Source organism: Anopheles arabiensis, chromosome 2 (genome assembly GCF_016920715.1).
Source record: "Anopheles arabiensis isolate DONGOLA chromosome 2, AaraD3, whole genome shotgun sequence".
NCBI lineage: Eukaryota > Metazoa > Arthropoda > Insecta > Diptera > Culicidae > Anopheles > Anopheles arabiensis.
The window spans coordinates 105,512,223-105,538,623 of record NC_053517.1 but is presented as its reverse complement, the minus strand read 5'-3'; the positions used below and the strand labels follow the sequence as shown (position 1 = coordinate 105,538,623).

The 26,401-nt window shown below is 47.4% G+C and overlaps 1 protein-coding gene across 11 annotated transcripts in view; it reads right to left on the bottom strand.

The window, feature by feature from the left end:
* The window catches only part of LOC120896827 (protein vein-like), a 108,723-nt gene that overhangs the window by 15,538 nt on the left and 66,784 nt on the right, over nt 1-26,401 (bottom strand). For 10 of the 11 annotated variants that reach the window (XR_005738466.1, XM_040301282.1, XM_040301291.1 and 7 more), the window contains one exon: nt 12,880-15,420. Coding sequence is in view for 10 of the 11 variants with exons in the window: in XM_040301282.1 (XP_040157216.1) it covers nt 12,880-14,128 (1,249 nt within the window). In the remaining variant the exon portion in view is untranslated. Of the gene's footprint in view, nt 1-12,879; nt 15,421-15,997; nt 16,105-26,401 lie in introns of those variants that run through there. The other variant, XM_040301292.1, reaches the window with a different exon arrangement.

Below are 26,401 nucleotides of genomic sequence, written 5' to 3'. Positions count from 1 at the left end.
AATATTGGGTAGGGAAGGGGGAGCTCCTTCTCCCCCACCGTTCTTTAGTGCTGCGGGTGTCGCGGGAGAAGGTTCTGCTGCCGCTAGATTGTGCACCGATTGTGACCTTCCGCAGACGGGCAGGCGCAAGACAATACTCGAGATTGATTCACGCCAGCCCACCGCATGCGTGCGCAAGCGTCTGGTAATTCGATTCGGTGCAATCTTGTTTCGCACATCACACCCTGGGGGATTGCAAACGGTCGCGCACATGATCAAAAACGGCAGCAAAACAGATTCACACACACACACACATACACGCACAGGCAGTAGTGAGTATTTTTGCGCAAGCGGGCGATCACGCACGAGATGCAGATGCACTCTGCCGTCATCACCATTTCGGATCAGCAACACCGGGCCTTCATCAAAGTGTTTCGCGCCGGTCAAGAAGGCACTGGCTGTGGCGCGAACGAGAGCGAGAGAGAGGAGGGGGTGCTTCTGCATAAGTAATTAAATGTAACCGCACACCAGCACTCCTTTGCGTGCGTTGCTGCTGCCGCGGGCCCGCCGCATCGGTTCAATCGGTTGAATTCATGCGCAAGATTGCGCGTGGAATGTGCAACACATAGAGGCGCGCGCGAGCGCGCGAGCGCATGGTCAGATTTTTGCCAGATTTGCAAAAAAAGGCAGACATGATCGAGCAAATTGAACCGAAAGGAAGGGCGGATGGGGCGAGGTTTTGATTTCGTGGGTCCATCCATCCATCGTCCCCGGATGGATTATGAGAGCGTGCTCCAGCCGCGCGGGAGGAGGCCGTTTCGTGTGACGCTGATGAGTTGTGCAGGCGAGTTTGGCTTGTATGTGTGTTTAATTATGCAACGCTACCGCCATACAATTTGTGGCAAAAAAACTATGTATATGATGCAGCAAAGCAGTAGGTGAAATATGGTGGAAGAATTGCCTCAAGCAAGGAGGAGTGCGCTGCTATAAGAGGAGCTGTACGGCGGCATAAGTTGTAAGGTGTCAATTATGCGCCGCCAGGGGGGTGGGGCTATGTAAATATGGATTTAATTTGCTGATGGAAGAAGCATCTACTACAACGCTTTTAAAAGCTGTTAGACAATTAAAGGGTTTTATATTATATATTATTTACAGCAATTACATTTCTTATATCCTTAAGGCTCGAACCCCCATCCTCCAGTGCATATTGCCGATCGTATAGCACGACACCACGGCGTAGCTTGTGAGAGGTGACTGTTTAATTGAGTACAGTTGGAGCTGGATCAGTTCCGTAGATGTAATATACATCTTTTATGTTTCTTCTTAACTTACGGTTTGGTTTTTTATGTTGTTATTATCATATTTATCCTTTCATTACTTCCGAAACCTATATGGGAATGTTTTTTTTCTGTATGAGTGATTTTTCCTCCACCAGTTCAAGCTGTAATTTGATGCCGACAGAAAAGTACTCGAAGTTCCTTGCCAGATGCCAAAAAAATTACAGCAACTGCCAATTTGTATCCACAAAAACGTTCTACCATCGATCGCCGCCACCATGCGTACGATCGACCGAACGTAAATCAATTCAATTGACGCGACACTTTTCATTCAGTTTTCGACCCAAGGGGGGGGGGGGGGGGGCTGCGGAAAAAAGCACAAATGACAGTTCAGCAACTTATTCCTCGCTCTACATTGCCCCTCTGCTTAGCCCCCTGGTCAGATTGATTCATGGGCACGATAACCTTGCCGTACTAGTTCGGGTGCCAAACACAGCTTCTACCACCACCCGCCGCTCCCTTTCGTCGTATGTTGTGCTTTGCAGACGAAATAAAGTCACGCCAACAACCAAAAAAAAAAAAAAAAACAACGTACAACTTAAAATAGCACCGTCCAGACAAACGCAATCGATTAAAAAGTGTGTGCAACCGAGGCACCTGCCCGCCGGACAACAAGAAGGGCGGTAAGAAGTTTTGTCTGCAGTGGGATCAATTTCCATTTGTCATACGCACACTTGCTTGCGACATAATTGCGACCAACACCGAAACCCCAGTAGAGCGCAGCGCCAAAGTGACATATCGATGCGGTTTTTCTTCTCTCTCTCTCTCTCTCTCTCTCTCTCTCTCTCTCTCTCGTGCGTTCTCTTTTATCGTGCGACTTCCGGTAAGAGTAGGAAGTGGGGCCAAAAAACAGCAGCCAGGCAGCTTTTTTACTGCAAACGTCAACTATAAACGCGTTCGATTCGGGGAGTAGAGCGTGCGGTTTTGTTGGTTTTGGTTCGATATCCATAAATTGGGATTTAATTTTGCGAGGTCTTTTTTTTATGATGGGTAAATAAAACACGAAATAGGAAACGTTGGCGCATTTTTGCGCTGCTAAAGCCCGATGGGGGAAGCAAGCTAAATTTGAACTAAATAAAAGTAAGAACTACATAGGAAGACGGTGCAAAAAAAAGGGGGAAAACGGTTTGCCAAATAGCAAAACAAAGCCCGACAGACTGATGAAGGGATAATTTATCCTACCGGGTTTTTGGCGAATTTAAACAAGCTTCGCGAGTGTGCTGTTGTATTCTTCTCTCTCCCTCTCTCTCTGTGTTTGCGCATTCAATTACGCTTCATTGTGTGCTGGCTAGAAGTGTTCAGATTTTGGAACCGAGTGCACTACGGTCGTCACGGTTGGGCGTTACGGCTTGGGCCATCTTGACCTTTTTTTTTGTTGGTGTCATTTAGTGGATTGTTTCTCCCGGGCCACAGCGCTAATGACGGCGTGATCGAGTGGGAAAGCTGCAACTGGCAACTGCGGGTGCTGGGCGCACTCGCGAAAACCGACTCAAGTGTGAAAACAATGGCAAACAGTAGTGGCGGTTGCTCCCATGTCCGCACGGAAGGAAGGTAACCGCCGGCACGCAAGATCACCACTCCGCACAGGGAAGAACCGAAAGCAGCACCGCGACAGCTCCCCGCTTTGATCTTGATGTGTTTCTTCGCTTTTGGAAACATTCAAACAACACCACACACACAGCAGCAGCAGCAGCAGCAGCAGCACAAAAATCGCAATGTTGCGGATTTTGACAAAACGGCGGAAACAAAGGAAAAAGGGAATGATGGGTTTGCAACAAAAACAACAAAAAAAGGAATCGAAAAGAAGAAGATTAGCATTGAAAAAGGGAGCACGGGGGACGGGTGCAGCAAAAAGGGTGGAAGACAGCAACCTGAAGTTGATGGATGCTTTTGTAGTGTGGTAGTTTGGTTTGGTGTGTCATTTTTGCCAACCAACCATCACCTTAAAGTTTGTACATTAAGTAGCAGAATTATTATAATATAAAAAAGGCAGACAAGATGCGTTGAATTACTTCCAGTTGGTTAAGTTCACCAAAAATTTTACATTATTCAAGCAATTTTCTAAAAATTACATATTTAAGTGCACTTCAATCATGCCCTTTTCGAATTGTATTTGTTTGACAGCAGTTTGAAAAGGAATATTACCATTTTTATATATTTAATTCCCATCATTATCCACAAAAAACAAGCGATCCAACGGTCTAAAACGTTTCTACAAATAACATTCCGTTACAATTTTTTTTGCAACGTTAACAACAGATATCATCGAAGGCTCCACCTTCCCAAGCATCGTAAGCGTAATGAGAAGCTTTGCGAAAAATAATTTTTGCGACAGAGGAAGTAGCAACAACATAAGCGCCACAGTCCACCAAACGCTACAGTATTCTAGTTTTTCGGCCAAATTCGCTGCCCAAAACCCTTTGTCCGTGTAGTCGCCGGTCATGGTGATTAGCGGCAGGCGGGCAGGGCTAGCTAGCTCGAAACCTGCACGTTTACGTGACCACTTCCGGTCCAGAGTCAGTAGAGTAGGCTTGGCACAACGGTAACAATTTTGCAATTTTTGCCACGCGGGAGCATCCGCCGCTGGCAACATTAATGACGGGCCAGTTGCCGCGGCCTTTTTGCCTGGCCCCTGGTGGGTGGTGGTGGTGGTGGTGGTGACGGAGCGATGAGATGAGCTCCCGTTCCGCTGTTGTTGTTCCGCATGCAGGATAGGACTGGGGTTTAGTTAGGCTTGTCTTCAATCATTTTGGCAATGAATTCGCAAAATGGCCCAAACGGGGAGAGGAAACCAGTGAATACAGCAAAAAAATCGCAAACAATTGCCAACCTCCATGCCGCATAAATGTGTGTGTGTGTGTATGTGAGAGAGGAAATAGAGAGAAAAAAACACGCAAAATTGCCACAGCAGTACACCGCGCAAGATCGCACGCAATCGCATTGGTAAATGGGACCGTGCGGGAACCGGCGCAAGAACTCCCACAAGATCGTAAGCTTAGAAAAAGGAAGGAGATGGGGAGCGGGGACACTGTGCGGGAGGGCGCAACATAGCGGAACACGATCACACAAAACGAAAAACCGGTCGTCTTTTCGCGACTTCCGGTGTGCGGTCCGCGATGCAGAGGGCCCGGTTCCAGCGTGTCTGGCGCACCGCGTCTGGCGAAGGCAACGAACCAGAGAAGCGGCTTCACATTTCCACCTGTGTGGCAAAAAAATCAAACACTCACATACATACACACACGAAACATTGCGAATTACAAACGTAAATGGCCGTAGCCGATTGGGTGTTTCGGGGAAGGGGGGGGGGTCTAGGCAGCAGCACGCGGGCACCTCGTGTCCCGCGTACCGTGCACCGAATTATCGGACAATATTAACATCAGCGGCAAATTAATTATACCTTCCGTCGAATTTCCGAAACATGCTCCGCGAAACACACTGGTCTGGTTCCAGTTGCTCCACTGGGAAGAAGAGATGAGATAAAGAGAGAGAGAGAGAGAGAGAAAGAGACAGACAATCAGAGGTGGTCAAATTTTGCCAACTACTGCGCCACTGTTGTTGCTTGTCTGCTTTCCACCTTTTCCACCCTGCCCTAACTAGATTGTGGGAGGTAGATAGGTTCGGGGTTTTGGCCAACAACAGAAAAAAAAGAGAGAGAATTGGAGAACCCTCTAAGCACTTCCCAACGTCCACCTCCACCGCTCTATTACACATGACAGCCGTCGCACGGAAGAGGAGTAGATCGAGGTGGATCAAACACACACACGCGGCACCGCACGGCTGCCGACCGCAAGTGAAACGAATGGTAAATGGTGGTTTGTCAGCGGGTCTTCTTCTTTCTTCTTTTTTTGGAGGGTGGCCGACAAGTGTACGACAGACACATTGTTCAGGCGGGGGAGAGGTCTGCTTTTGAGATTGGAGCCAAAACGCGCTTTTCCCCTGGTGGGGTTGCATTGTTCCTGCGCTCCCACGCGCAATTGTTGCGCTGATCGGTGCGCTGTCAAGCGTGTATCTGTGAGTGTGTGTGTGTGTAGGTTTTTTTTGGTAATGGAAGTTAAACTGTGGGACAAAACGAGTATATGGACGTGATCGGCGGCCACAACCTGTTCGTGGTGCGGGTTGATCTCGTGAACTGGTCAAATTGATTCCGACCGAATTGGGTAGATTGGGTTGCTGGAGCGATCGTTTGCTGACGGTACTGGGGGAGTTTGAGAACTGGATGATTTGATGAAGGTTCTGATCATGTGTTGATGGCAAGAATTCGTTATGCAGAGACGTAGTCTCTTCAAAATGAGTTGTTTATTTAGGATGAACATGTTGAGAGTGCTGCTACATTTACTTCTAACGTTACATGTGCGATTTAGCTACCTAAATTCTCACAGTACACAAAATTATTTCATTTAGCGATAATAACTAATTCCAATACTTTATGGATTGAATGGTCCATAGCAACAAGATGCTTTAGTTTCCCTAAAATGAACATCTCTCTAAGCTTTAGGTCTCCTTGAACAGAACGGGAGACACTTTAGACACACTTTAATGAACATCAATTGTATACTTCAACAATATCTATGGTAACTTGAATGATCTCTCATTGGTTACTAGGACCTACATGAGCCAAACAATTGACAACATAGAATGGAAATTTCGTGAATAAAAAATGAAGCTTTTGAGAGAAACTCTGGAAGCTTATGCCACTGATGGAGAATTGCTTGAATTCCCAATTTGGCAATCTTCTTAATATCTCGATGATAAAATGCAAATAAAAGAGATCAAAAATGATCCGCTACACCTCAAAACCCTGTTGCTCCCTTACCTAAACGAGTGTATTTCAGTTGAGACGTGACAGGGCGCGCGTGCCATCTGCAAATTTCAATCTCCACTAAACGGTTGCGCAGCAGAACAGCCTCAGCTAGGCGCGGGGGGGTGAATCCGCACCAAACGGGCAAACGGTTGAGCGGAACGGAAATGGGCAAGGGCGAATGTAGAGCACGGTGGCCGCACACACGCTAGAGAGTTGCAGACTAGACGAGTACAAGACTAAACACCTTCGGTAACGCGGCAATCAAAGCTTCCGCCACCTCTGGCTTTAATCTTCCAAACGATTGGGCGAGTGTTTGTTTGGACACGGCTGTCTAGCCGTCGGTCGATTAGCTGATGGTTTGCTAATGTTTTGAAGGGAGGGGAGTGTGCGGAATCGGCCTCACAGTTCACTCCACGATTTTGGGGATGTGCCATTTCGGCTCGCCAATGACCGGTGCAATGATGGGTCGTGTCTTGTGGAGGGGACGGGGTTGGGTTGAGGTTGGTGCGCGTCTGATGTCTGTAGCAATTATAGGTGTAATGGAAAGACACCAGCGCAGAATTTTCCCAAAGCCCGAACTGGTTTAAAAAAATAGATATAATGTACTAAATGTACGTACCCGTGATGATTCCGTGACGGACAGACCGAGTTACTAGGAACACGACTATGTTGCTAACTCTGTTCATAATGAAAGACAATTATGTGCAGTGTCAGCGTAAAGAAGGAACTAACGAAAGTCAACTTCGTGTAATCTGCCGGACGATTGGATTGGTCGTATTGGACAGATTTTCACAGAAGAGAGTCGAAAAAACATAAAAGTTTTACAGAGATAGTAGAGTCAGTATTGAAACATACATAAGAAGATATTAGAAACCTTGAAGTTAACTGCAGATCATAAATTAACACCGATGGAAACATCGCATATGTTTACTAAAAGTTTTCAGATTTCTACAAGGACACTCAGACATCGTCTTATGAAAGGGTTGTTCCAAATGAAATAGAGGGTTCGCTGGGTTTCTATGTTTGTGGAAACGGTAGCGTAAAGTATTCAAGGTATAAAATGATACAAAAAACAGTTCCATGTTTGCAGCATTCGGGTTTTGAAAACTACTTTTTGCTTAAAACAAAACAAAAACAGTTTATTTATAGTAGAAAAATAGACACTTTGACGTGTAGCTTTTTCGGCTTCGGACCACAGTAACACTAAAAACTAAAATAGTAGCAAAAAAGTAGGTCATAATATAACAGACACCATTCCCTTGCAGTTGACTAGAGGTGTGCGTGTGTATATTATTTTTGTAAATTTTAACTAAAACAAAGCATCGTAGTTGATTTTAAAAAGGAAAGCGTTCATTTTGTGTGTGTTCGTTCTGCAGACCTTCAAACAAGGGGCGCATCGGAGTACGGTTCGTTCCCAAAACGGTGTGTGGGAAACATTTTCAAGGGTTTTTTTTGGGTTTCCCTTTCAAACCTTGACTTTAATTGCGAACGACTTGCCTTAAGGATAAAAAGTGTGAAGTTAATCTTTCCTTTTTTGCTCTTCTTTTAATAAAATGCAAATTCTTCTCGTCTGGTAAAAGTCTGGCTAATACAAAAACCTTCTGATGAAACTGCACTTCCCACACTGCCGTGGAAGGAATCGTATCGGCTTATTTTTGCTTGTAAACAAATGCATTGACCACAAGATAAACACTCGACTCCGTCGCACCTGAGGTACGGGTTTTCCACCTTGAAAAAACGGAAGCGCCATGGGTAGAAGCACCCCACAGGTGGTCCAGAGCATATGCGGCCAGCCGTTCCAAAGCCGGCACATTGATTACCAAACCGAGCGTTGTTGGTGTATTTTTGAATATCTGTTTTTTTTTTTTTTGGGAGAAGAAAACGATCTATTAATCGACACTCTTGGCGATTGCTAAGCGGATGCCGCCACGGCAAAGAGAAAAACCAAGCGCTGGGAAAATAAACAAACTAGCCGCAAAGGCGCGCGGCCAGCATGGCCAGCAACCTACATCGTCCCCTTCCCTCCCCCCCCCACCTCTCACAGGACAAGTTCTTGACCGCCGGCCAAGCGCTGAGTGAAGTGCATCTCCAGTCGGGTGAGCAGTCCCGTAAAGCAGGACCTGCTGCTGGATTCCGGCCGAGTTGGCTTCCGGCGCTCTCGATTGGCGTGCGTACACGATTGATAGGTGTTCTTAGATTCAGTCCGTCCAAGCAGCACGAGCACCAAAACCAACCACACCACAAAGCGCGTACGCCGACGCTGTGCCCCACCCAGCCCAGTGTGTGTGTGCGCTAACGAATACGTTCCAGATGGGATGCATACGCCGTTGGTTTTCGGTCTGTTGGCAAGGGCGATGACGTCAAGGGTGGTGCGCTTTTTTCTCTTTTGCTATTTTAACTGCAAAAGGGCATGTTTTGGGTAGGTCTGAAGTTATCGGAAATTGCTGCATTGGTCGATTCTGTGGAATGTCGTGCTGTAGATACCGGAATTATGGAAGATGTCCAAAGATGTATTATGCTTGGGTTTTATGACATTACAAACATAAATATTGGGAAAAGAGTCATTAAGGTCTGTAGTGCTTTGGGCTATACATCATCTCTAGAATGAACGAAATAGTCTTTAACACTTTACGATGTGCCAAGAACAATTGTCCCTTATATGCTCCAAATGGACAATAAGTTTGAATGCTCCAAAGTTTTATCGCGTTTTCCAATGCTAATATCTCATCTCGCGACGCTTAATGTCTTGAGAAAATGCTTCAATCCCAAACCCTGATCCACAGTCAGAACCACATGGCAGGCTCAGCTGTACACCATATATTTAGATTCAGCACGTCAATTTGGAATTTATTATCACAGCTTCTTTGAGTAAGCAAACATTTCGCATTCGCTTTCCCGCGGTGTCTGCGCCCAAACAAACAAATGCCATGCTAATGCTGCACTGCAACGAAGCAAATAGAAATAAAAGAACAGGACCACTAAAACATTCCCGCATTTCATACCGCGTAAATCATAACGTCGCCCAAATATTCGTCCCCAAACTGGGCTGCAACTAAGTCGCGGGTAAACAACATAAACAAAGCAGCGACTAAACGTGGTTCGTAAGTTCGGACGATCGAGTCGAGCAAAAGCGATCGTTGCTGTGGTTTGTCATTTTTTATTCTATTTACGAATAATATGTTTGATTCACTGATTCGTCAATCGGTGTGATTGTTAAGTTTTGTTTAATCACAAGTCAGGCGGTCGAGAAAGAAACACCAAACAGTGATCGAGTGCGTTGAATCGCGCTTAGGTCGTCGCGTTTGCTGCATTCGGAGATTGCTTGCCAGCCAGTTTGTCATCGCCCATAAACTCGATCTTAATTTCATCCACGCTCCCTGACTTTCCCACACCCTACCTATTGCAACGGTGAACGAACGCAGACACAAACAAAACAGAACAGGGATCGGGCAGAAGTTCAGTGGACGCGAAAAAGTCACCAGCGTATAGATCTTCATAAGCCGCTGATGACAGCGATGCAGCGCTTGTGCAAGAAGGTGTCACGTTGTGGGGAAGCGGAGGCGAAGATTGGGAATTGCTGTGTCAAACTGTGCCTACCAGTAGATCGGTGTGAGTGGTTGCAAAGAAAATCGGAGAAGAAATTGGAGAGTTTATGTGCGAAAAAAATATAAAAAAAAAAAAATTCTCGATCGTAGATTTTCCTTCAAGTCCCAGTGGAAACGAGCAGAGAGTCGCTAAATTTGCTGAGCATTTGCCCGCTCACGGCACTCACAGTACTCATGCTCTCTTCTGAGCGGAGTGGCGGCTCTCGCCCTCTCTAACTCAATTTTCCGCCTCAGACTCGGCGGTGTCTCAGTTGCAGCTCACACGCACTCGCAGCGCACGATCACACCCCAACATCTCAAGGCATCTCATCTCTCTTTCGTGCGGGGTTTTTACTTCACTTTTCCGACCCGACGATCCCGACGACACGATCGAGAACAAACGCGTCGCCTGCACAGACAGACAGTACACACATACGCACAAACGCACGGAGCAAAAATAAAAATTTCGACTCGAGGAAAACGCGATTTTATAATTAGTCAGCGTAGGAGAGCGGGACGTGCGGCGGTGACTTTTTCGCCATACGCAAACTCGACGGCACTACCACGAGCTACTTTTCCGACCATTTTCCAACCCGGCACTCTCGGTGTGGTGTCTGTGTGGGGTGGTGTTCGTGGGTGGACAGCAGCAGCAACACAAAGTTTGCCCGTGCACACGTCGCGGTTACGTCCCGAAACCGTTGGAATCAGCATCCATGGCTTAATTAATTGCCTTCAGCGTTTGGCTGTCGGAACGTGTCCGAGCGCTGTTTGTTTGGCAATTTGGTGTTGGTGCATTGGAATCGGCTCGGGGAAATTATTGTTTGTGCCTGACTATTGCCATGTTTCGCACAGACATAATAAACACTGGCTGCTTTACTGTAACCAAAACAGATGTTGTTCGGGATTATGATTGATTGTTCGGGGAAAACTTCAACAGCTGAGGCGACACTAACTTCTGAATTGATGAACTTCTAACTGAACGTTGTCCATAATAAACGTAAGACTTGTTGAAAAAAGTATGCCCCTTTAACCATGCTATCCGACTCCCGTGGTCTGGCTCGAAACGGTCTTCCGTGCCACTCTGAAACATACGGATTGTTTCCCATGGCCCTTACGGCTGCGGCTGCAATCCGGCTGCATCAAGTTGACACCAGCAGACCCCGTTAGTCGTGCGCGCGAAGCCAAGGCACTATTCAGATGCCCTTCAAGACAGAGAGAGAGAGAGACGTCGATATCTATAACGTTACGATCCACGTCCACGTCCCTAAAACGGGCCCATGTGCGTCCGAGCTCGGCATATCGTGGTAGTGACCGGCTGGCGTGGTGGAAATCATCAGATCGAAAGGGCCGCACAAAAGGGACTGCAACAAAAACAGAGACCCACCATCACCTCCACTGCCACGGACCCTGGGAGCCTACTCTTGTCAGTGTGGTGCGTGCTTTGGCGCTTGCACCGCAGGCCGTTTGCTTCCTGCCTGTGCGATCAAACCGTGCCCGAATGGAAAAGTGTTTGGAATTAGACTGGTCCTAAAGATATAACGAGGAGTCGAAGTAGAATAGATATACTACTTCGGTTGTTTTAGACCTATTACTTTGCCTAGAAGAATCGCTTTCAAATAACAAATTTGTTTGGTTTTGTTTGTAAATCGACCTGGAATTCAATAGACCATGACATGATTCAAACTATCTTCAGCTCATCTATTCTTACTAGAAAGTTATAAGGGTGGGACATTAGTCATATTAGCACGATTAAAAAGTGTGATGTGAGGTTTATAATTTGTAATCTTAATGTGTTGCATTCGGCGAAATATTTGAGAATAATTGAGGTTATTCTAAAGCTACCTTTAACCTAATATCAAACCTGCAAAAGCAATGTAACTTTTGAATAAAAGGAATACAAAAACTCCACTAAACTCCACCGATATTCCTAGCAACATATCGATCTAGCTCCAAGAACTGATCAGCAAATCAGCCTGAACCATAACAAAATCAACACTCGAGCAGTAGCGTCAGTAATGCCCCGCCAGCAATATTAGTAGTAGTAGTAGTAGTAGTAGTAGTAATAGTAGTAATAATAGTAATACCAGCAGCAGTCATCTCTCCCCTCCCCCTAGCCAAGACCATATTTGGCAATACGGGTAACCGGCCGGTCCACCCCTAGACTCCCGCTCCGTTGCAGTGTATCAGTTTCTTGCATTGCTTAAGATGCGCTCTGCCCAGGGGCCTCGCAAGGGGGCAAACTTACCCACGGCCATCGGGAGACGGGCACTTATTATATGGTAAACGACAACATGCACCTGATATTCCACATTTGGTCGGTTAGGATTTACTGTTTTTCTCCCGTGTCTGCCACCCCCTCCCACCTTTTCGGCCATTGCTTCGCTCCCACGTCGCAGTGCGTTCTTCTGTCTCCCGCTTTTCGCTCATCGCACCGCTGCACTGCATCGATGGTAACGTTGGTGGAGTGTGCAATCTTCACGATCATTCCACCGGTTTCTGCGAAGTTTCTCACTCGCTCTCTCTTTCTCCTTCTCTCACGAACACTCATCTTTTAATGCTCTCGCTCTTGCGATCTTGCTGCATTTCGTTGCGTGGTGCAATGCGTGCGCATCCGACCGAGTGCCGAGATTTGGCCACCCTGCTGCTGTTCCGTCTCCGCTGTGCTGCCGTTGGTGATTAGGGAATAAAAAATATGATCACACTTGGCCAACGATTTGCACGAACTGTTTGCCAAAAGAGCAGCAGATCGTTCGCTGCTCGACGATTTGGTTTGCCCGAGGAGAACCCGATCCGTTGCATAAACTGCAGCTTGACAATGCATGTACGTGGGGTACCGAGCGGTCGCGGTTACCAGACCGGAAAATTTGTCACGCACAAATCGATTATCTTTGAGGAGCGTCCCATGAAACACGCCCTTGCCGCGACAGCTTGGCGCCAAACTGCAGAAGCCGAGGGCAAAGGGTGGAATGATTGCCGACCAAAATAGACTTACGAGACAGACAAAATGTCATGTGAAAATGTGCTTGTGAAGGAGGACTTTGCGTAGCGGGGATCTGCTGTTTTACAGCAAAGTTCCAGCAAATCTTCTGAAATATCTTCCTGTAGGGTTCGTTGCCTACACCGCCCGTTCACAGTCAAATCACCCAAAAATGCGTAAACACTACCAGCAGCTACTCACCGTAGTTAGGATTGACGCCCTGCAGCACACCACCCTCCGACCGCTTGGTCTTGCGGATCGGCTGGCCGAGAATGGTGAAGTTGGTGTAGCGCATGTTCGGCTTCAGAAACAGGAAGTACACCTTGCCCAGCTCGAGCTCCTCGCGCACGAAGCCCCGCTCGCGGAACTTCCCCCGAAAGATGTCGCACTCGTTCGCGGTGGTCAGGTTGAACTGCAGCCGCACGGTGAGGCCTCGCAGCGGCCGCCCCTTCGGTGGCAGCTTGTGCAGTGCCAGTATCTCGAACGTGGCCGCAAAGATGGGTCGCCGGTCGCTCATTGACTTTACCTTCGCTTCGCACACGATCGGTGCCTCGAACGCGAGCGTCGCTGGATCGCGGGCGGAACAGTAGCGACGCTGGCCAGGGCCGCCACCGGTACCGTTCCGTCGCTGCGGTCGCACCGGGTGCTGTTGTCCGCTGCCGGTAGACGCTGGCCGGACGCTACCGCCGTACCCGGTCGGCAGCAGGGCCGAATCACGACGATTGCGGCTGGCGAGCAGGCTGCTGGACCGACTGCTGCTGTTGTTTGCCGTTCGCCAACGTCTCCTGTGCAGTCGGCGACGCTCGCCTTTCAGCCGCATCTGGGACGCCCAACGCTGCTGCAGCGAGCGTTCCGCATTGATAATACTACTGTTGCCAGTGGATGACTCCTCCCCGGCGGACGCTGGCAGCGCGATCGGTTGCGGATCGAGCTCGCTCAGCTGGTTTGCTGGTAATGTCCGGCCCGGCTGCTCGGCTTTGGTGTTGGCACTGGTGCGCCGAAGCAGCTGCATAGCAGCGGCTTCATAGCCACGGCTGGCCGCCGGTTGCTGCCAGGGCCAGGGCGCACTCCTGGGCAGGACCAGCAGCGGCAGTGGTGGTGGTGGTGATGATGCGGTGGATGGCGCACCGGAGCTAGTGTATAACCGGGGCGGGATCGCACCGCCGGACAGACCCTCCTCCACACGGTGCGCCGGCGCCGAGGTGTGACTACTAACGCTAGTTGTTGTGCTACGGCTATCACTAACATATCTACCACTACTGCTAATGCTGCTGCTGCTGCTAATGCTACTGGAGTGGCCACCGGGTGTGCCCTGGAAGCCGCTGCTGTGATACGGTGGCGGTGCCAGGTGCATCGTGGCGGCACTATCACACCGAGAGAACATCCAAACCAGAATTGCAAGCCATAGGTACATCAAATATTTTACTGGACTCCATTTGCGTAAGTACATGGCGTCTCGTCAGTTTGACTGGTATGTATGTTTGTTTTGTGGGGTATGGTACGGCAATATCTTTGGCCCTAATCGGATCCGCGTTATTTTGCTTTGCTCTGAAGATCCCTGTGGATCCACGACAGTATTGTCGGAGAGCGGATGACTCTTGGAGATACTAGGATCTAGGCTAGTTGCTTTAGTTTCCGCTTAGGATCTTCGCAATGAATGTTGCAGATGCAAGATCTCTTCTTGCCTATTTACCCTTGGAATCTGCTTCTAGTGTCCCGAACAGAACACTTCGCGTCACGAATACTGTTGGCTGGTGGAAACTCAATCGGTTCCCACAAAAAAAAAAAAACTTCGGTATCTCGTCTCTTCGGTGTGGCAAATTTGAGTTTGGTACGACCTTGCGTACAGTGTCAGCTGCCCGGACAGCTGTCGACCCACGGATTGCACACGGACGAGTTTGGGAAGGAGACGCAACATTAACTGTGCGCGGTTTCACACTCGCACAACGAAAAACTGCACACGCTTCCCTGCAAATTTCTTCGTTTCTAGGGTGCCTCCCGATATCTTGGACTGGCTCGGATTTTGGGCAATAATTTAAACTTCTTCGCTGATCGGTAATGACACATGTCAGTTGATTTCTTCATGGTTTTTCTTGCTCTCACAGCACACTGCACACTGCTGGGTCACGGCGACAAGTCGCACTTGTATATCGAAACGCACACATACACACACATGCGCTCACACAGGACGCACACACATACACATATGCACCACAAATCTCGCGATACGTTCCACGGATTGGCGAAAAAGTGAATCGCCGAAAAGCGATAACACACCAAAAAAAAGCAATGCGTTGTACAACACTTCGTTTTCAGCAGACACACCGCTGCTCGACCGACACACTCGGTATGGCTGATCGATGGGACATTGGCACTATTGCACGAGCTTTCATCCTGCTATGGATAGGCATTGTTACGCGTGCAAAGGGAGCTTCACCCGCAACTTTACGCCCTTTTCACTGTTAACAGCACACACACTAAACACCACAAGCACACACGATTTTTTGTTGGGTTTCGATTGAAATTGGCGGCTATTTCACACTTTCACGATGAAATATCTCACTAAAATTCTATAGCGCACCAACTTTTCGCTTTAAACGGTAAACTTTCGCTTTCGTTGCACCACAATAAACACCACCTTCACGGGTCAGGAACAAGGCTATGGGTGCGGCAACAATTCGATACTCGGATTGGATGCTCGGGTACTAAGCTCGATCGAGGATACACAATTATCGTGAAAGCCTGCAAAGAAATGAGAAGAATTCATTAGTCAGAATGAACATTGTTCAGATAAATTTCTTACAGGGTCTATTTTTTCGCAGCGGATCCGACCTGATCACATAGAACACGAAATTATTAGTCTAACTTACGAAGATGATTATATCAATGATCATCAAAATGAAGAAAAAAAAAGGATCTCTACAATCATTTATGTACCTAAGATCCTGGACTGTGAGTGATGTTCATAGTTCTATATTTCACAAACGTGACTAACTTAGACCTTGTAGATTGACATTAACGTCTCTTCGACAACTTGGAGACGTAGATATCGAAATGGATTTCAAGCACTTTATGCGTGAAGTATTCTCGAGAGATATTCAATATTCATCCGTGGTTACTCAAGCGATGACTCCTCCTCTCTGCTTTTAATAGCCAATAGATTCTTCCCACTTCCTTTGATTCACTCCGTTAAGAACTTTTACATTGCTATAACAAGAGCCATGGACTCCACCATGGAATATGTCTGTCATTTTCTTTAATACAAATGTTCCACTATCACTTTCTAGAACCCATAACAAGTCACTTAATGCACACTTACTGAATCAGAATGCACAAACTAACCAATTCACTGAAACGTTTTGTCTACACGCAAAGCGAACGATCTAGCACGCCCCACCAAACGATCGTGATCGTCGAACAGTCGATTTGTAAAGGGCTGCTTCGCTTTTAGCCCTGCCACTTTATACTCCGCTCATAGTGCGTACGCATCGAGCTGCTCCAATATGCTCCAAGATGCTCCAAGATGCTCCCGTCCCCGTCTAATCTCTCCTGCTCCAAGATTACACGATCACAATCCGGGCGTGCATCTTATCCGCAAACACGATCTAAGCTATGTTAACGCCTACCTACGACCATTTCACTTGATAATAGTAAACAACAACTAGCGGCAAACGTGTAGTACATGTGCATCAATTTCGATGTATATTGATACAGTTCATGTGTGGGTTAGCTCCCCTGCAATCCCTGCACCGGTGGCACGCGGCAACAAAGAAATAGCAACGGGAAAGTCCGCGGTTGTTAGGCTTTTCCCGGTTTTTTTCGACAATATTGATGGCCGGAAAATGCCTCCCCCGGTCCCGCACACACGGATGTCCCATAGGTAGACAGCGATAAAAAATACGATAACTAACCGCACCACTAGCCCTCGGCGCCTACGAACTGCGTTCTTCGTTCCCACGAGAACTTCCAATCGAAGTGCTAGCCGGATTTCCCCGTCGGGGCGTGCATCACAAGTGCATACGCAAATGCTGCACTTAGCGGCGAGTGCGTGCGTTACAAGGTATACAACACGTAAAACACACACACACACACACACATCTTACACGATGCTCCCCTCGGCAACCCGGCGCTGTTATCGCACCCCCGTACACCGTCGTCTAATTGGTCGCTGTTAATAAATGAGGAAAAATTACCGCCTAATAGACGGGTTGAGACAGGGATTTCCCGCCCCTCCGTGTGGGGGCAGATGTACTTCACGGCGATGTAATCACAGGGTTCGGGTGCATTGACGTGTGCTTACGATTTGTTTTAATTGTATTATCTGTCTCTATAGGAGAGTGGCGTTTATTTTTTTGTTTTGCTTTATTTTGGGAACGCTTTGGATTCTCAGCATTGCATTTCCGTAGGCAACGTTCTGATGGCGCTAGTTTTTAAATAAACCCTTGAGTGCTTCAAATTACTAAAAAGCTGCGGCCTTTAGTTATCTGATCAGATTAATCAGATATCGGAATTAGTTGTTTAACTATAAAAGATGATAAAACATGTTAAGAATTAAGTCCTCCAAGACATTTTATGTCCAAGATCTTAGACTGTGATTGAAAACCTTTGTTGTAGTGTTCACAAACATCTCTGAGGCTTAGCCATGGTCGAGAAGATCGTAATAGACATCTTGGAGACGAAGATAATTCGAAATATTTTAGGCTCTGTATGTCTGAAGTATTTTCGAGACATTCGGTATGCACTCGTATCCCTGTGTGATGACTTCCCAATTCTGCTCTTAGTAGCCTGTTAGTTTCATCCGTCTTCTATGGATCAACTGCAGTTCCTCTTAGAAGGCTTTATGAAACTTTAAGATTAACTTAAATTGTTAAAATGTTTATACAAATAAATGTTAATGTTAGCAAATTGCAATCTAATTTTTTTTGCAACAGGTTTCTCCAAGATGATTATGCATCAACATCATTCGTTCAATTCGTACTGCTATCACGTCCTGAAGCTCTTTGATCGCTTACAGGGTTAACATCCTGCTTCAATCTGGCTTGAGTTACATCTTTTGGCAACTCTCTTCCTTCCTCTCCTGTCCAACCACCTCCAACTATTCCACCGAGCACGTCGGGCGATGATCCGCAGATCCGATCCGCTACGAATTTCGCGCACCAGCTGACGGCGCTCGGATTATTCACCTTCAGCGTTTTCACGCCTCGCGCAAGGATGTGCCACCGTGAGTCATCGGCATCGAGTGTGTCTGGGATTGCCTGCTGGGCGTGCGGGGGGAAAACTGCTATTCTCATCCTCATCCGCCATCGCCAGAAATGGCTTTCTGGGGAAGCGCAGTCAGTCGCAATCGACCGCTTGCCTCACACCCGTACCGTGACGCTTTTCCTTTTCCGCTCGTACGCTCGAACGAGGCCATAGAACCTTTCGCCCGAGTCGAGCTCTAAACGGTCGCCATTCGTCCCCTACCCACTCTTGGCTGGCTCAGATCTGACTGTAATTGATGAGCAGTTGGCTTGAACCATCGCGATCAAGACACGAGACACGCCGGCTTACCGATGAGCCCGACGCGGTGAGTTTTTATCTTTTCTTTTTCATCTTCGCGCAGCGCGTATTTCCACCGTGCGCTTTTCTTTCCCGTGCAGTGGCACCGTCATAGGTGTCGCCGGTGAAAAATCACTGCCACCGTCCCTGCCACTCGTCCCTTTGCGCGGGGTGTATGTGTGTGCGCGCGCGCGCTCGAGACACCGTGGCAAGTGTGGCGCAAGACTGTTGGGTGGGCCCCAATTTTTGACTCAACCGTCGAAAGTCGCCCCAAAAAAGACAACACAAACGCGCTCCGACAGTAGAAGAGGGAATACATACACACATACGCACGCACGCACGTCGACAATCATTCGAAAGGGAACGATTTGAAAATAGGCAACACGACACCCCACGAGACATCGAAAAACAACAGACAAGAAGCAGAACCGCAATCGCAGGCGGGTGCAGACATTCAGTCACACACCTCACCCGGGTGGTTGCCAAGGGGGGTGTCCGAGGGGGTTGTATGTGTGTGACAGTCGTACACGGACACTTTTTTGTTGCCTGTTTTGCTTCACTTTCCTTGCGATCTGTGTTGCTGTGTTTTTCACGGTTTTCATGATGATCGCGAGGGTCGCTTCGGCTTGCCAAGGCTCTCCCTGCGAGCGTATTGTCGCCGAACAGACCTCCGGTCCTTGCGTTTGGGTGGAAAAGCGGCAGCAGTCAAGATGATTACACACTTAATGTGTGTGTGTGTGGTGTGTATCTGTATGTTTGTGTAGATCGGGATGTACCTTGACGCGGCATTTATCGTTGCCAAATATTGTTTTTCACCCCGTGGCGGCGCTCACTCGCAGAGACGCGTGATTTTCGGTTTGTTTTTTATTTTAATTTTTGCTTTCAAAACGGAACTGACACTGACGTACTCCTTGGGGAGATATTAAAAAGAGAGAAAAATATTGCTCGGCCTAGTTATCCGCCTGCCGCGAGACACACACACACACACACACGGTGACAGAAAAGCCTCATCCTCGCCTCGCCTTGCCCCCTGTGTATCCCGTATCGGAAATGGGTAGGAAAATAGGAAACTTTCCGATTTTACGCAAAGATAAACATTGCTTTTTTTGCTTTTTGTAAGTGTGACCTCCCCTTCATTGCCGTCACAGAGTGGTTTGGCCTAATTTGTATGTGTGTTTTGGCTCAGTACGCTGCCGAGTGCAACCGTTAATAGTGTCAATAAAAGTGTATGTGTGTGTGTTTTTTTTTTGGTTTATTTAAAATTACCATCTCATTTTAATGATGATGCACTTAATTTGCGTTTGACCCAATTTTTAAACGATAATGTAAACACATTTTCTCATTTTCATTTTCTCAGAGCTCAGCGAGTGGCTTTCGTTGACGCAAAATAACATCATAGAACAAACTCTTGCCGAATTAATTGTATGGATTTTTTTTGAAAGATATTAACTGATGTTCATTTTTCATTCTCCATGTACACAATAAGTCAGCCTCAATAAAACATAGACTCCACACACTGCTCCCTCGATTGACTGACGGGCAGTAGACAAAGTTAATTAAGAGCTAACACCATTAAGAAGCGCACCTTAAGCCAATGACCACGCCGGCACACCCTCTACGACAGGACATCATCATCAAAACCCCTACCTGGTGGCAGCAAAACGTCCAACAGAAATAAAAACCAGCCAACCTTTTTTATTTATGAGCTGCTGTAAGGTGTCCTCCGATTGCGGGGCGCTTCGTGGAAATTGTGTAAAAAAATGCAAAAACTGTCTGCAGGCACACAAACACGGACTGTCCGCAAATCCCCAGTGGGGGTCGGAACGCACCCAAATAAAATACACACAGTCACTCTTGCTGCTCCGTTGCCACACGTGCACGAAAGGAAGGATGGCCGTCGGTTGTCCGTGGAGGACTCGCCCAGCCCGCACGCAACAGCCTGCGCCGGTCGTCCCGTACCGCAGACAACGACGCGGTGTAGACGCCGAGGTGTTTGCCCTCTAAAATTAACTCCTCCAAAGGTCAAACCTGCCTCTCTCGCACGCCCACATTGAGGTTTTTTTTTGTGCAAAATTATATCACGCACCGAAATTTGGCGACGCGTGACATGCCCATGCCCGTTCGACCAGTCTAGCGAGCGGGTCTGGTAAGCGCAAGGAGAGATGGGCGGTAGTCGAATCGCGGTAGACGCGTGATGACAATCGTGAGTTGTCGTCGGTTGCAATTTCGCGTTACGCAACCCGACGGTGGGCAAAATGGCAATGCATCCGACGCGCTGAGTGATGTGCAGCGCCACACCGTGCGCGTGTGTGTGTGTTAGAACATTTTGTCCGCTTGAAGTTGAGCCTCGACTTGCCGACGGTGGTAGGATGAGATCATCATCACTGGGATCAGCTGCTTGGGAGGGTGAATCTCGGGGGTTTTAAGCAGAGGCAATTTTTATTAGCTGACAAGATGTGGATTAAGTTACAGTGTCATCCAGCTATTTTTAATGGGCCACGTTTTAAACGTTTTATTTAAAAACGCTTGTTTACACCTTACAATTTTCATACAAGCTGTGTATTTTAGCCCATATCTGTAGAAGTGACACGCGAGGCACATAAAAATGCTGCAAATTATCACGTTGTTACTTAAAGGAAATCAACAATTAAGACATAATTGGTAGATATGGCACAGCGTTTATTGGACTTTTTGCGTGGCGGTTTCGAAGCGTGGTTCATAGTGGTACGGCAAGCAATCGGATCTACACAGTACAGGTCTTGTGTTCGGATCTAATTTGAATCAAATTGGAATTGCCACTAGTTAGGCTAATTAGAGGGGAATATTTGACGACTTTATGAAAAACGACGTTACAAAGTTTCGTCACAAAGTTGAATCTGACTGCCAATATAACAGTACTTAAAGTAATATTACCAAAAAAAATTGAATAAGCTTAAACTTATAATCCTAAACGACATTTTCACACATATGTGATGTCTATAGCTCTAGCGTTTTCTCCCGAGACTGTCTTCCTTTCAAGAATGGTGTATATACATACATCAATGTTTTTGACATTTTTAAACAACTACTCAATCCTCGTAACTCATCGGTACGCTCATCCCCTTGCGATCTAACCGTCATGAACCGTGACACTCTAGCGTGTATCCATTTGGGAGAAGCTGAAGTAAAGCGCAACAATGTAGCGAACCCCAGTCCGTTCTCGCAACGGTCCAGAAAACGGTCCTGGTTCTTGAGGAACACAAAAACAACAAAAACTCCTATCCAGAAAAGCAGCTAACTTCAAAATCCAGTGAACCATGAGACGACGTACGTGTGTGTGTGTGTGTTCCATTCGTTGCCCCTTGCGGGAAACAGGGAAACGACTGCAACCAACATCGCGATGGTTTTTATCTTTCATCATGATCGCGCGACGCGTAATGTAAATGTGCATTAGAGGAGGATGCGCCTCCGCGTGCGGGAGTGGCGGTGTGAAGCGAGCCATTTGCCTTTGACCTTAACCCAGCCCAAAAAGGTCACCTGCCGCCGCACTGCTGCACGTCCTTTTCGTTCGTTTTAAGACACCCCAACCCCCCCCTTCCCCACCACTCACATTTCATCACTTGAATTTCCTTTGCACGTTTTGTTTGCCCTTCTTTCCGATGCGTGTTAATGTTGTTACTTTCATTTGCTTCCTGTTGCCGATGCCACCGAGGGAATCCGGCATCCGGCAGAAGGTGCAGGGAAAAAGGACGCGCAACAAGAGGACGGAGACGATCGACGACGGGTTCCCTTATGCGTGCGGTTTGTGTGAACGGTTACAAGCGCCCGGAGTAAACCCCGGGGGCCATCATTTTGGGTTGCTAATAGGGCATGAAACAGTTTGTTTTTTTGTTTTCTTTTTACTTAATCTTTTAATGTCTCGGCGGTTCGGTACAAGATGTTTTAGGGCACATTAGCTGCACATTTGTTCAGGACAGGGAATTAGAATTGTACATGATGATCGTGGTGAGCGTGAGGGAACCACGTTTCTTTGCAATATTCCAGAGAATTGTGTAATTTTTGGGTGCAATGTGATTCCTAGCAGAAATTTATAACATTTGAATTCATGAAGAAATATATCTTCTGACGTCCGAGTCCCAGAAAAGGACTCCTTTGCCCAACAGCGATCCTCTCTTTCATGTGCTGCTAGAATATAATAATCTTCCCTATGATCTCTAAATTTGGCACCACAAAGCATGCCTGCACACTGCGAAAACGTGCGTAACGGGTCACGTATTACATGCGGCTTGACGATTATGGACTGCACAAAATGGTAATGGCCAAGCGCAGTTCCCATCGTCGCACAATTGCTGCCATCGTTCCGCTTCCACTCCGACGCAGTTTTCACAGCCGGTGGTGTACCTTTCCCCGCGCTCCTACCCTAATGAGTTCCATTTTGGACGAGTAAATTTTAAATTACGACGTGAAAAGTTGTTGCCGTAGTACGGTCGCCCGCCCGCAATGCAGCGACTGAACGTGGGAAAACTTACGCCAACGCGGTGCAGCCACCTGGCAAAGACAAAGCGCAACACAAACAACGGCAGCAGCAGCAGCAACAGCAGCAGCAAAAAAGATGGTATATTAATGCAGCCCTGCCACCGCGATCGATCTATTTTTAAACGGTTTGAACTCTCGCAGCATCTAAGACCGGGGCCGCCGAACCACACCGGAGGATTTTCCCGCCGAAAGGGCTACGGCATGCCTATTTGACTAGTGAATGCGCATTGTTTTGTCACACTGTAAAAGGAACCCCCGTCCATATGGCAGGGCCGGCCAGCACCGGCACCAATGTAGATTGGCCAATTAGACGCGTCCGTAAGCTATTGATCGCAATTGACTCATCTTTTTATTATGGCTTGAGAGGCATTATTTTTTTCATTTTTGTGTTCGTTGGCTTGGAAGCGAAATGATTTCATTGCTTCTCGATTTTTCTACAATTTAAAGAAGCGTGTTTTCCCATAAATTAGTATGAGTAATGAGCAGGTTAGAAGAAATAAAATTACATAAAAATCATAGAAAAATGATTTAGCAAAAGACGATGCCTAAAAGCCTATCAACTAACGGCAAAATGGTAAAAGTAATAGAGAAACTTGTAAATCGCTAAATTTGTGGGGCAGTCAAAGCTAAGGCAAAGTAAATAAGGGAGAGAGAAAAAAGCGGCAGCGAATAAAGAGAAAGAGAAACGAAAGGGGAGATACAAAACAAAAACAACGAACATGAACACACAACAACGAAATGAAAAAAAAAACAACAACAACAACAAGCAAAATAGATATAGAAGGTTCGAAGCGGGTCGAAAAGGGAATCTCCCCACATCAACGATCTGCAATTTCCTTTTCGGTCGATTCCGGCTACCGGATCCCAGCTGGATCGTATCAAATCGCACCCTCGTTCCTGGTCAGCCTCATTGCACCCTCTATCTCTCTCTCTTTCTCATTCGTCGATCCCAATGCTCTCCCTTTCTTTGCCGCGCTCCCTTTAACTGGAGGGGAGAGGGAGCAGGTTGTCTGCCGCGCACCACATTGGGCGACGAAATTGTCTTCGACATCTTAAGTGCTACCTCTACGTACTTGATGCGACAGAAGCGTGCAAGAGAGAGAGAGAGAGCAGGTGAGCAGGAGAGCAGGAGAGCGACTCGCACTTGTTCCGTTGGCCCTTCGGGTTGTGATGGAACCCACGGGCCCCGCGTCATGTTGTGGGTCACATGTATGCGCGCCCAACACTTTTCGTCTAACCCTTTGCGCCGCTGCTCTCGGCTTCTCATAAATGCTCGCGTAAAGCGGTATCCCTCGCTTTCCGCACACTGCCCTCAGGCACCACTACTGCATCAGGCAAACTGCGCAGAAGGAAGCCGGGGGAGGGAAGGGCTCACAATCAGCTTGGCGTGATCGTGGGATCCCAGCGCGCCCAGCAGTCACAACTTCTGCCGCAGCCGTTTCGCAGCCGCAAGTTTCGCAAGTTGCATAAACAATTAAGACAGAAGACACACATCATCATTTTTGCCAGGCCATTTGCCGACCATTCCCGATGGGTCTCCCCCCCCCCTCACCCTGTGCGACACACACACACACACCGTGGTCGATGTGTGTGCGTGTACCTTCGAATGTGTCCGTGTGTGGCTCCGTGTGTATGCGTTTTTATAGGCACAATTTCACTCACTAAACTGATTATCTTTAAAAGGAAACTTGCAGCACTCCACGAACGTGCTGCTGCCCTTTTCCTCCTTCTCGATGTCGTTGTATGCGTGTGTATGTGTGCATGTGCCTTGGCCGTGGTTGCAATTGCGAACGGTTCGAGAGTCACGGGATTTTGACTCCGAAGGCTTTGGTGCTGTCTGTGTCGCGCAGCTGTTCATCGCTCCAAACTGTTGGGTCCATCCTCGTACACATCCAACTCCAATGTTGCTCCGGCAAGGCAACTGTGTTCCCAAAAACTAGCGAACTAACGGAACAGATGGTTAGGAATTGAAGTACACAGGACTCTGGTATTAGAGATCTATACGACTCATAGAAAAAGAGCCTCAAAATTGCGCCCTTTTGCCACGATTGATCTAAACTTAATGCATAGCATGTAACATAAAGATTAAGTTCAATAGAACGTTTTCCCAACAAAGACAAGGCTTCGAAACAGTCACGGAGGACCTTCTTGATGAGCAGATCATGGTGATTGGAGCTCGAAGGTCTATTGGTTAGACGTACCGATTCCGTCAAAGTTGGTCGGTTTAAATTCCCAGCTGAACTGTTCCTCTAAAGCAAGAGTTGACTATCCGTAGTCTAGGAAGCCTATAAAGTAAAGCATGACATTACGCAAAGAAACAAAAAAGATCATAATGATTGCTGTTAAGTCCCGTATGATCAATTCCAGTTCATCTTTCAATGTGTTACCATTTCTGAGCGAACTTGTTGTCGTTCGCACCCCTCATCTTTCGCACTGTGTGAGCGTTCAGACCCATCTCCACGGACATGTGTGTGGCATTCCAGCTTATTTCGGCGCTGCTTGAAACCCTTCGGCTTACAGTATGCTTTAAGCGGCAAGCAAACAAGTGCAAGACGACATGTTCGCCTTTTTGGAGCCATCGCTTTGCTGGCTCCCCAAAGGGTTTAATTCGTAACGGACGCCCCAAAACAGACACATCTTTCACTTTCCGATCGTACCGACTGCGCCAAGTGTGAGTGCACGCGGGGTTTTAGCTTTTTTTGTTTGTAGTTGGTTGCTTTCTGATCTCGCGATGTTCTTATTTTCATTCCATTCGTTCCCGGCTCAGCTGTTGCACCAGTTACACCATTTGCATTGCAATCGTCACCGGTCGAGCGAACGAGAAGTGTCTGTGTGTGTCTGTGAGTGCATCCATCATAGACTAAAAGCTTCTCAGCGAGGGGATCCAATCAATCCACACTCCACGAAACGGACTATGATTGCTTGCGTAGCTCGCGTTTTTGCCCGACTGTTTGGCAGAAAGGAATGCCCTTGGTTTTATAATCTTTAATTAATTTAACACTATTAATTAGCGTGTTGGATCATCGTCGCGAGTGGCAACTCGTGCTGTTTGGCGACGGCAAGTCTCCCCCGAGGGGTGTAGGTTTAATTAAAATTATTGGAGCATTACACGAGCGCCAAACAATCCGACCAGGTCAACTCACTCACTCCCCTAGAGCCCAATTGACGAATGTTGATGATGGAGAAGACAGAGAAAGAGAGAGAGACAGGATTTAGGATGCTTGGAGACAGTTTTTGTTTGCAGACGTTCTTCCCGAATGTCCCGCCAAGAAGGAAATGCTCCAACATTCTGAACAATTTATTGGAGAAGTTATCTTATGGCATGGAACGATTGATCTTAGCATTAACGACTACATCTTGCAGTAGAATGACTCGCTTGGTCGGAGAGGTTGTGGTGGTAGTTTATATTGGTCCTCCCCCTCCACGTGTCCTAAACATAGCGCATTTATTTTTGGACCTTTATTTCGTACCATTACCGGGAATTGCATTTCCTCCCCCGAACCGGTGAAATTGGTTTTTGCTCGTCGGCAATTCCTAAATTTTACGATCACCGCACGTAATTAGCTAGGCCCAAAATTCTTCCGCCCAACTGAGTTCAGTTCCATTTTTGGCCCAGTTTAGTCATCCGTGTAGCTTCCTGCCATGGATTGTCATTATGTAGGCGGCTGAA